Source organism: Heterodontus francisci, chromosome 18 (assembly GCF_036365525.1).
Source record: "Heterodontus francisci isolate sHetFra1 chromosome 18, sHetFra1.hap1, whole genome shotgun sequence".
Taxonomy (NCBI): domain Eukaryota; kingdom Metazoa; phylum Chordata; class Chondrichthyes; order Heterodontiformes; family Heterodontidae; genus Heterodontus; species Heterodontus francisci.
The window spans coordinates 2,574,049-2,586,911 of NC_090388.1; the positions used below are offsets into that span (position 1 = coordinate 2,574,049).

A 12,863-nucleotide genomic window follows, 5' to 3' on the forward strand; every position below is an offset into this window, starting at 1 on the left:
CTGTCAGAGGGTCAGTACTGAGGGAGTGATACACTGTCAGAGGGTCAGTACTGAGGGAGTGCTGCACTGTCGGAGGGTCAGTACTGAGGGAGTGCTGCACTGTCGGAGGGTCAGTACTGAGGGAGTGCTGCACAGTCAGAGGGTCAGTACTGAGGGAGTGATACACTGTCAGAGGGTCAGTACTGAGGGAGTGCTGCACTGTCGGAGGGTCAGTACTGAGGGAGTGATACACTGTCAGAGGGTCAGTACTGAGGGAGTGCTGCACTGTCGGAGGGTCAGTACTGAGGGAGTGCTGCACTGTCAGAGGGTCAGTAGTGAGGCAGTGCTGCACTGTTAGAGATACCGTCTTTTGGATGAGATGTTTAAGCTAAGGCCTCATCTGCCCTCTTGGGTGGTTGTCATAGATCCCAGTGCCAGTGTTCCCTCTAAGCTCTGTGGGTGCACAGCCTTGCAGCGATTTTGAACTTACTGTGTGGGCATAAAACAGGCTAAAGAAAAATTAGGCAAAACATTACCCACAGCACTATTCAAAGAAGAGCAGGGGAGTTCTCCCCAGTGTCTTGGTCAATATTTATCCCTCAACCAACATCCCGAAAAAAAAAATTATCTGGTCATTATCACATTGCTATTTGTGAGATCTTGCTGTGCGCAAATTGGCTGCCATGTTTCCTACATCATAACAGTGACTACACTTCAAAAGCACTTCATTGGCTGAAAAGCACGTTTAGACATCCTGAGGATATGAAAGGTGTTATAGAAATGCAAGTCTTTTCTTTCTTGAGAACTATGAAAAGGTGAAATATGAATTGTATTTGAAGGTGATGGGGAGTCTCAGTCCAAGCTGACTTTGGTCTCGTGATAAACTGTTAACACTGGAAACCCAGGGATCTCTGTCTGTTCACTCTGAAGCTGCAGAGAGGAAATGATATTGATTGCTGGGAACTTTATTGTGCAGTGGGAAAACCTGCTGCCCACCCAGTGCTGATGTTGGGGGTCAAGTGGAAATTTCAAAACTGAAATTGATAATTTTTTTGTTAGGTAAGGTTATTAAGAGTTACAAAACCAAGGTGGGTAAATTGAATTGAGATACAGACCAGGTGTGATCTAATTGAATGGCAGAACAGGCTTGAGGGGCTGAATGGCCTACTTCTGTTTCTCTGTTGATCCCTTCCATATTATCAAAATAATTGGCTTGACGTATGTTCAGAAAGAGGGAGAGAATTGACGTGAAATCAACTTCATAAGATCTCTTTTCCTAACAGCTCTGGGTGACTGTACTCCTGCAATGTTGTAGGTTCCCACAAAATGCCTGGAATATTCTAATCTCTGGTAACATGCTGACCAACAGCCCATTGATATTTGGATTACATAGGTGACCAGCATCTCTGTTGGACTGTGCCAGCAGGCTTCGTTAGAAATCATTTTGGAGATGGTTTCCTTGGCTGCTTCCTGCTTGTGAACGCCTCCAGAATCATTTGAAAAGAGTCTCCCTTACACGTTACATCACTGTTTGATCAGTGCCTGACCTTCTAGGGTTGTGAATGTACTTTTGGGCAGAGTAAGCCAGCCTCTTAGATTTACTGATACTGGTGAGATTGTTTTTCTCGAAATGCCATTATTAGAGTACTGTGCAATACTCCCTGCTGTGCCCTCTCAGTCCACTGAGATGCTTTAAAAAAAATAGTAAATGATTTGAAAAATGCATATAAACAAGAACATGATTTATCCTGATATTTGAGCATCAGACTGGCGAGGTTTATTTTGTTGCAAGGCAATGTTTTTGATCTCTGACCATCCAGACTATCTTCTTAAAAACTCAAATTTAGTTTGACATTAGCCTCCTTTCACCTCCAGCCCCCAAATTCTTCAACAACTTGTAGGTGCCAAAAGCTGCGTACATGTTGCTGCTGAAGAGAAATCCCACCCTGAAGCCTCGACACTTCCCAGCATCACGTGCACAAGCTTGGGTGTCAGCCAAGCTCAGTGGATAAAATCCTCGACTCTGTCAGAAGGTTGTGGGTTTGAATCTTACTCCAGAGACCTGAGCACAAAGTTTAGGCTGACACTCCCAGCGCAGTACTGAGGGAGTGCTGCACTGTCAGAGGTGCTGTCCTTTGAATGAGATGTGAAATCAAGGCCCCGTCTGCTCTCTCAGGTGAATATAAAAGATCCCATGGCCACTATTCAAAGGGGAAAGAAGAGCAGGGGTGTCCTCCCTGGTGTCCTGGGGCCAATATTCATCCCTTAGCTAACATCACTAAAACAGACATTCTGGTTATTACCTCATTGTGGGACCTTACTATGCTTAAAATGGCTGCCCTTCAGAAAAATCCTGAGGCTATAGAAATGCAATAGTTTTTAAATTATTTCTCTCTTTCACATTCTCTCCCTTTCACTCTGTCTAGTTTTTTTTCTCTCTTCCTCTCTGTCCCTTTTTCTTTCCCCCACTTTCTCTTTTTCTCGCTTACTCTTTCTGTCTATTTCTCCCTCTCTTCCTCTCTCCCTCTCTTTCCCTTTCTCTCTTTCTTTCTCTCCTTTTTTCTTTCTCTCTCTCCCTCTTTCACTCTTTGGTTGTTTCTTTCTCTCAGAAAGCTTTGGGAGCTCACAGCACTCTGAGTTTGGTCGAAGGTATTTTTTTTGAACTGAAATGAGTCCTGCTGGAAATTGAGCAAAGCAGATACATTAGAAAGAGTTTTCAGCTGTTCGCAGGAGCACTAGGAGACTGACATTTGCCATCACTCTCACACTACCACCATGGTACAGCTGCCACTGTGTCACATTGCACACTGTCACTTTGGGCAATGATTCACTCCTCCAAGGAGATGTGTAGCTATTCACTATGCCTTCATTGTCCAATATTTGTAGTGTACAAATCCAGTCATGCTTTATGTAGCTTGGATTATTGGCATATTGTCCCGAATTAGGCATTGATGAATTCTTTAACATCCTGCACAATTCAGGGACAATGAGAGCTTTGTAGCAATCTCCAAATTAGGTTTAATCATTTCTTGTGAGATTTTTGCTGAATGGATCAGTATGAAATGAATGTGAAGTATTCGCTTCTTTTGCTGTATTTCTGGGGTTTTAGAAGTGTCCCGTTAATCGTACTTTCCTTCTGCTTTATTCCAGATTGAGAATGTCGATGCTTGCCTCAGTTTTCTGGCAGTGAGGGGAGTTCACATTCAAAGTCTTTCAGCTGAAGGTAAGAACATGAGATGCTCTCATTGACTTGATGGTCTCTTTCTGTTTCATCAAACATGGATAGAGAGAGCTGATTGGTGCTCAGATTGGCCTTGGATAGAGAGAGCTGATTGGTGCTCAGATTGGCCTTGGATAGAGAGAGCTGATTGGTGCTCACATTGGCCTTGGATAGAGAGAGCTGATTGGTACTCACGTTGGCCTTGGATAGAGAGAGCTGATTGGTGCTCACGTTGGCCATGGGTAGAGAGAGCTGATTGGTGCTTTGGGCTGGTCATAGATAGAGAGAGTCTACATGGGTTTTTTCCAAACCTCTTCGCACTTGTTCTTTCTGAGACCTGTGACTGTCTGATGCTGCAATGGAAATTGCGCCCTTCCCCCACCATTCCTCCCCCCACACCCACCAGCCTCTCCCAAGCCTTTGTACCCCAAGATAGGAAAGTAGGCCTCTGAACCCCGACAACTGAAAGTAGCTGCAGTTTAGGTTTGAAACTCTCCAAGTGTTTGGGGTGGGAGTTCATTTTCCAATTGACAGCGTCTTTGGGCATCAGTAAGTTTCTCTGATTCCCTGTTCACACACTGAATTTAGCATGTTCTTTTACAAGGTAATAATAATCCAGAGAACATGAGTTCAGAAGAACATAAGAAATAGGAACCGGAGTCGGCCATTAGATCCTTTGAGCCTGCCCAGCCATTCAACAGGATCACGGTTAATCTTATACCTCAAATCCTGCAATGACATTTTGAGAATTTGAATTCAGTTTTAAAAAAAGCCAGGATCAGATTAGATTAAGATTAGAGATACAGCCTTCGGCCCACCGAGTCTGTGCCGACCATCAACCACCCATTTATACTAATCCTACACTAATCCCATAATCCTACCAAACATCCCCACCTGTCCCTATATTTCCCTACCACCTACCTATACTAGTGACAATTTATAATGGCCAATTTACCTATCAACCTGCAAGTCTTTTGGCAGGAAACCGGAGCTCCCGGAGAAAACCCACGCAGACACAGGGAGAACTTGCAAACTCCACACAGGCAGTACCCAGAATCGAACCCGGGTCCCTGGAGCTGTGAGGCTGCAGTGCTAACCACTGCACCACTGTGCAGGTTAAAAGAAACCTTGAAGCTATCAGATTGTTGTAAAAACCCACTTGATTCAGTAATGTCCTCTGGGCTGTCCTTACCCGGTCTGGCCTATATGTGACTGCAACTCCACACCAACTTGTTTGACTGTTAGCTGCCCTCTGTAGTGAACTGGCAAGAAGGGCAATAAATACCAGCCTTGCCAGTGAAGCCCACATCCCGAGTCAGAAACTATTTAAGAAGCTGTGACACTAAAGTTGTAGTAATCTCACCCTGTAATCTCTTTTATTGTGATGTCACAATCTATTTTCCATTAAGTTTAAAATCATAGAATTTTACAGCACAGAAGGAGACCATTTGGCCCATCCAGTCTGTGCTAGCTCTTTAGAAGAGCTGCCCAATTAATTCCCATCCCTTGCTCTTTCCCCATTGCCCTGCAAATTGTTTTCCATTTGAAGTATTTCTCCAATTCCCTTTTGAAAGTTATTATTGAATCTGCTTCCACCGCCCTTTCAGGCAGCGCGTTCCAGATCACAACAACTCGCTGTGTAAAAGAAATTCTCATCCCTCTCACTCTCGTTCTTTTACTAATTATCTTAAATCTGTGTCCTCCGGTTACTGACCCTCATGCCATATTATACAAGTGCCTAAGAGCCCTCGACACAAAAGAATCTTCTCCCAACATCTTCCAAAGTTCTTTTGATGATGCTCTTATATTTATGGCCTCTGGTTATCTGCCTAATATCTCCTTATGTAGCTTGGTGTCAAATTTTGTCTGATAACCACCCTGTGAAGTTCCTTGGGGTGTTTTACTACATTAAAGGTGCTGTGTAAATGCAAGTTGTTGTAGTTCTATCACCGTCAAGCTTCAGCTCTGTCTTATTACTGAAGATCTTGGTAAAAGTGAGTTACTCCTGTAAATAATATGGGATGGGCAGTCTGAATTGGGAAGGAATTTGGAGTGTCAATACTTGAAATTCAAGAGATTCCCACAGAACCCAGACATCCCAGAGCAATGAACGAATACGGGAATTCCAGACACTGTTGGAATTTTACAAGTTGGTCGCTGGAGGATCCATAGGATTGGAATAGTCCATCCATACACCATGGGCCAATTTTAGCCCGTGAGTCCTGGCTAAATGACAACTGAAGCCCAGACAACTCCGTCCTATTTACTCAACTATTTCTCGCTCACTGTCTGTACACTGCCTGAGCATTTGGATAGGGCTCAGTGGTGGATAAATGCTATATTACAACACCAAAGGCTGTTAGTATCAGCAACCTGAGACACGCAGAAATGAATGAGGGGCAGAAATTTACACTTTATGGTCACAAAGTCAATTAGCTTGTACAATGCCCGTCAAGAGAGTTAGCTGGAATAAAAACAAGAAATGCTGGAACCACTCAGCAGGTCTGGCAGCATCTGTGGAAAGAGAAGCAGAGTTAACGTTTCAGGTCAGTGACCCTTCTTCGGAACTGACCTGAAACGTTAACTCTGCTTCTCTTTCCACAGATGCTGCCAGACCTGCTGAGTGGTTCCAGCATTTCTTGTTTTTATTTCAGATTTCCAGCATCCGCAGTATTTTGCTTTTACTTGAGTTAGCTGGAATGTTCTTTTCACTTTAATCTACTTTAAGGAGATTTTAGAGGAAAGCATTTGCATTTCTATAGCGCCGAACATGACCTCAGGACCTCCCAAAGAGGCTTACCACCAATGAGATAAATTTCAAGTGTAGTTACTGTTGCAATGTAGGAAACACAGCAGCTAATTTACACACAGCAAGATCCCACAAACAGCAATATGACAATGACCAGATAATTTGTTTTTATCTGTTGCTTGAGGGATAAAAAGTGGCCTGGGAGAACTCACCTGCTCTTCTTCAAATAGTGCCATGAGGTCATTTACCACCACCTGGGAGGGGAGGCGGGGCCTCAGATTAACGTCTTATCCAAAGGATGACTTCTCAAACTTCCTCAGTATTGCATGGGGATCGTCAGCCTAGACATTGTGCTCATGTCTCTGGAGTGGTTCTTGATTGCACAACTTCTGACTCGGATGCAAAGCAGGGGTTCCATACACAACAACAAACGTGATAGAAAGGCAAACCCCGCATACACAGTAATAACCTCGATAGAACAGCATTAACTCCCATATACCATTATAGCCTTGATAGAACAGCATTAACCCTGCACACAGTAATGACTTTGATAGAAAAGCATTAACACCCCCGGACACAGTAATAAACTGGATAGAACAGCATTAACCCTGTACACGGTAATAAGCACGATAGAACAGCATTAACCCCCGTCTGCAGTAATAACCTTGATGGAGCAGCATTAACCCTGTCCACAGTAATAACCTCCATAGAACAGCATTAACACCTGTACACAGTAATAACCTCGATAGAACAGCATTAACCCCCGTGCACAGTAATAACCTCGATAGAACAGCATTAACACCCGTGCACAGTAATAACCTTGATAGAAAAGCATTAACGCCCGTGCACAGCAATAACCTCGATAGAACAGCATTAACCTCCGTATGCAGTAATAATCTTGATGGAGCAGCATTAACCCTGTCCACAGTAATACCTCGATAGAACAGCATTAACACCCGTATACAGGAATAGCTTTGATATAAGAGCATTAACCTCCGCAGACAGTAATAGGCTCGATAGAATAGCATTAACCTCCGTACACAGTAATAACCTCAATAGAACAGCCTTAACCCCCGTGCACAGTAATAACCTCGATAGAACAGCATTAACCCCCGTGCACAGTAATAACCTTGATAGAACAGCATTAACCCCCGTGCACAGTAATAACCTTGATAGAACAATTAACCCCCGTACACAGTAATAACCTCGATAGAACAGCATAACACACATATTAAGAATGATAACCTCGATAGAACAGCATTAACCCCCGTAGACTGTAAGAACATCGATAGAACAGCATTAACCTCCGTACACAGTAATAGCCTTGATAGAACAGCATTAACCTCCGTACACAGTAATAACCTTGAGAGAACAGCATTAACACCCGTGCACAGTAATAACCTTGATAGAAAAGCATTAACGCCCGTGCACAGTAATAACCTCGATAGAACAGCATTAACCTCCGTATGCAGTAATAATCTTGATGGAGCAGCATTAACCCTGTCCACAGTAATACCTCGATAGAACAGCATTAACACCCGTATACAGGAATAGCTTTGATATAAGAGCATTAACCTCCGCAGACAGTAATAGGCTCGATAGAATAGCATTAACCTCCGTACACAGTAATAACCTCAATAGAACAGCATTCACCCCCATGCACAGCAATAACCTTGATAGAACAGCATTAACCCCCGTGCACAGTAATAACCTTGATAGAACAATTAACCGCCGTACACAGTAATAACCTCGATAGAACAGCATTAACCCCCGTAGACTGTAAGAACCTCGATAGAACAGCATTAACCTCCGTACACAGTAATAGCCTCGATAGAACAGCATTAACCCCCGTAGACTGTAAGAACCTCGATAGAACAGCATTAACCTCCGTACACAGTAATAGCCTCGATAGAACAGCATTAACCTCCGTACACAGTAAGAATCTCGATAGAACAGCATTTAGCCCCGTACACAGTAATAACCTCGATAGAACAGCATTAACCTCCGTAAACAGTAATAACCTTGATAGAACAGCATTTAGCCCCGTATGTGAGCCGCATGGAAGATGGCAGGATCCCCAAAGACACATTGTACAGCGAGCTCGCCACTGGTATCAGACCCACCGGCCGTCCATGTCTCCGTTATAAAGACGTCTGCAAACGCGACATGAAATCGTGTGACATTGATCACAAGTCGTGGGAGTCAGTTGCCAGCATTCGCCAGAGCTGGCGGGCAGCCATAAAGACAGGGCTAAATTGTGGCGAGTCGAAGAGACTTAGTAGTTGGCAGGAAAAAAGACAGAGGCGCAAGGGGAGAGCCAACTGTCCAACAGCCCCAACAAACAAATTTCTCTGCAGCACCTGTGGAAGAGCCTGTTACTCCAGAATTGGCCTTTATAGCCACTCCAGGCGCTGCTTCACAAACCACTGACCACCTCCAGGCGCGTATCCATTGTCTCTCGAGATAAGGAGGCCCAAAAGAAAGAACAGTAATAACCTCGATAGAACAGCATTAACCTCCGTACACAGTAAGAACCTCGATAGAACAGCATTAACCCCCGTACACAGTAATAACCTTGATAGAACAGCATTAACCTCCGTACACAGTAATAACCTCGATAGAACAGCGTTAACCTCCGTACACAGTAATAACCTCGATAGAACAGCATGAACCCACATATACGGAATGATAACCTCGATAGAACAGCATTAACCTCCGTACACAGTAATAACCTCAATTGAACAACATTAACCTCCGTACACAGTAATAACCTCGATAGAACAGCATTAACCCACATATACGGAATGATAACCTCGATAGAACAGCATTAACCCCCGTACACACTAATAACCTTGATCGAACAGCATTAACCCCCGTAGACTGTAAGAACCTAGATAGGACAGCATTAACCTCCGTACACAGTAATAGCCTTGATAGAACAGCATTAACCTCCGTACACAGTAAGAACCTCGATAGAACAGCATTAACCTCCGTACACAGTAATAACCTCAATAGAACAGCATTAACCCCCGTACACAGTAATAACCTCGATAGAACAGCATTAACCTCCGTATGCAGTAATAATCTTGATGGAGCAGCATTAACCCCGTCCACAGTAATACCTCGATAGAACAGCATTAACACCCGTATACAGGAATAGCTTTGATATAAGAGCATTAACCTCCGCAGACAGTAATAGGCTCGATAGAATAGCATTAACCTCCGTACACAGTAATAACCTCAATAGAACAGCCTTAACCCCCGTGCACAGTAATAACCTCGATAGAACAGCATTAACCCCCGTGCACAGTAATAACCTTGATAGAACAGCATTAACCTCCGTACACAGTAATAACCTCGATAGAACAGCATTTGCCCCCGTAGACTGTAAGAACCTCGATAGAACAGCATTAACCTCCGTACACAGTAATAACCTCGATAGAACAGCATTAACCCCCGTACACAGTAATAACCTTGATAGAACAGCATTAACCTCCGTACACAGTAATAACCTCAATTGAACAACATTAACCTCCGTACACAGTAATAACCTCGATAGAACAGCATTTACCCCCGTACACAGTAATAACCTTGATAGAACAGCATTAACCTCCGTACACAGTAATAACCTCGATAGAACAGCATTAACCCCCGTACACAGTAACAACCTCGATAGAACAGCATTAATCCCCGAGCGCAGTAATAACCTCGATAGAACAGCATTAACCCCCGTGCACAGTAATAACCTTGATAGAACAGCATTTACCCCCAAGCATAGTAATAACCTCGATAGAACAGCATTAACCCCTGTACACAGTAATAACCGCGATAGAACAGCATTAACCCCCGTGCACAGTAATAACCTCGAGAGCACAGCATTAACCTCCGCACACAGTAATAACCTTGATAGAACAGCATTTACCCCCAAGCACAGTAATAACCTTGATAGAACAGCATTATCCCCCGTGCACAGTAATAACCTTGATAGAACAGCATTAACCCCTGTCCACAGTAATAACCTCGATAGAACAGCATTAACCCCCGTGCACAGTAATAACCTTGATAGAACAGCATTAACCTCCGGACACAGTAATAACCTTGAGAGAACAGCATTAACCCCTGTACACAGTAATAACCTCGATAGAACAGCGTGAACCTCCGTACACAGTAATAACCTCGATAGAACAGCGTTAACCTCCGTACACAGTAATAACCTCGATAGAACAGCATTAACCCCCGTGCACAGTAATAACCTTGATAGAACAGCGTTAACCTTCGTACACAGTAATAACCTCGATAGAACAGCATTTAGCCCCGTACACAGTAACAACCTTGATAGAACAGCATTAACCCCCGTGCACAGTGATAACCTCGATAGAACAGCATTAACCTCCGTACAAAGTAATAACCTCGATAGAACAGCATTAACCTCCGTACACAGTAATAACCTCGATAGAACAGCATTAAACCCCGTGCACAGTGATAACCTCGATAGAACAGCATTAACTCCTGTACGCAGTAATAACCTCAATAGAACAGCATTAACCCCCGTGCACAGTAATAACCTCGATAGAACAGCATTAACTCCTGTACACAGTAATAACCTCGATAGAACAGCATTAAACCCTGTGCACAGTGATAATCTCGATAGAACAGAATTAACCCCTGCATGCAGTAATAATCTTGATGGAGCAGCATTAACCCTGTCCACAGTAATACCTCGATAGAACAGCATTAACACCCGTATAAAGGAATAGCCTTGATAGAACAGCATTAACCCCCGTGCACAGTAATAACCTCGATAGAACAGCATTATCCCTGTACACAGTAATAACCTCGATAGAACAGCATTTAGCCCCGTACACAGTAATAACCTCGATAGAACAGCATTAACCCCCGTGCTCAGTAATTACCTTGATAGAACAGCATTAACCCCCGTGCACAGTAATAACCTCGATAGAACAGCGTTAACCTCCGTACACAGTAATAACCTCGATAGAACAGCATTAAACCCCGTGCACAGTGATAACCTCAAAAGAACAGCATTAACCCCTGTATGCAGTAATAATCTTGATGGAGCAGCATTAACCCTGTCCACAGTAATACCTCGATAGAACAGCATTAACACCCGTATAAAGGAATAGCCTTGATAGAACAGCATTAACCCCCGTGCACAGTAATAACCTCGATAGAACAGCATTAACCCCCGTACACAGTAATAACCTCGATTGAACAGCAATAACCTCCGTACACAGTAATAACCTCGTTAGAACAGCCTTAACCCCCGTGCACAGTAATAACCTCGATAGAACAGTATTAACCCCCGTGCACAGTAATAACCTTGATAGAACAGCATTAACCCCCATGCACAGTAATAACCTCGGTCGAACAGCATTAACCCCCGTGCACAGTAATAACCTCGATAGAACAGCATTTACTCCCGTACACAGTAATAACCTCGATAGAACAGCGTTAACCTCCGTACACAGTAATAACCTCGATAGAACAGCGTTAACCTCCGTACACAGTAATAACCTCGATAGAACAGCGTTAACCTCCGTGCACAGTAATAACCTTGATAGAACAGCATTAACCCCCGTGCACAGTAATAACCTTGATAGAACAGCGTTAACCCCCGTGCACAGTAATAACCTTGATAGAACAGCGTTAACCTCCGTACACAGTAATATTCTCGATAGAACAGCATTAACCCCCGTGCTCAGTAATTATCTTGATAGAACAGCATTAACCCCCGTGCACAGTAATAACCTCGATTGAACAGCATTAACTCCTGTACACAGTAATAACCTCGATAGAACAGCATTAAACCCCATGCACAGTGATAACCTCGAAAGAACAGCATTAACCCCTGTATGCAGTAATAATCTTGATGGAGCAGCATTAACCCTGTCCACAGTAATACCTCGATAGAACAGCATTAACACCCGTATAAAGGAATAGCCTTGATAGAACAGCATTAACCCCCGTGCACAGTAATAACCTCGATAGAACAGCATTATCCCTGTACACAGTAATAACCTCGTTAGAACAGGCTTAACCCCCGTACACAGTAATAACCTCGATAGAACAGCATTAACCCCCGTACACAGTAGTAACCTTGATAGAACAGCATTAACCCCCATGCACAGTAATAACCTCGAGAGAACAGCATTAACCTCCGCACACAGTAATAACCTTGATAGAACAGCATTTACCCCCGTGCACAGTAATAACCTTGATAGAACAGCATTAACCCACATATACAGAATGATAACCTCGATAGAACAGCATTAAGCCCCGTAAACAGTAATAACCTTGATAGAACAGCATTAACCCCCGTACGCAGTAATAACATCGATAGAACAGCATTAACCCCCGTGCACAGTAATAACCTCGAGAGAACAGCATTAACCTCCGCACACAGTAATAACCTTGATAGAACAGCATTTACCCCCGTGCACAGTAATAACCTTGATAGAACAGCATTAACCCACATATACAGAATGATAACCTCGATAGAACAGCATTAAGCCCCGTAAACAGTAATAACCTTGATAGAACAGCATTAACCCCCGTACGCAGTAATAACATCGATAGAACAGCATTAACCCCCGTGCACAGTAATAACCTTGATAGAACAGCATTAACCTCCGCACACAGTAATAACCTTGATAGAACAGCATTTACCCCCAAGCACTGTAATAACCTTGATAGAACAGCATTAACCCCTGAACACAGTAATAACCTCGATAGAACAGCATTAACGCACATATACAGAATGCTAACCTCGATAGAACAGCATTAACCCCCCGTGAACAGTAATAACATTAATGGAACAGCATTAACCGCCGTACACAGTATTAACCTTGATAGAACAGCATTTACCCCCATGCACAGTAATAACCTTGATAGAAC

General features: G+C 43.5%; 1 protein-coding gene across 3 annotated transcripts in view; it reads left to right on the top strand.

The window, feature by feature from the left end:
* The window catches only part of nav3 (neuron navigator 3), a 361,431-nt gene that overhangs the window by 5,711 nt on the left and 342,857 nt on the right, over positions 1-12,863 (top strand). For all 3 annotated transcript variants that reach the window (XM_068050100.1, XM_068050098.1, XM_068050099.1), the window contains one exon: positions 3,130-3,202. In XM_068050100.1, the coding sequence (XP_067906201.1) occupies positions 3,130-3,202 (73 nt within the window). The remainder of the gene's footprint in view (positions 1-3,129; positions 3,203-12,863) is intronic.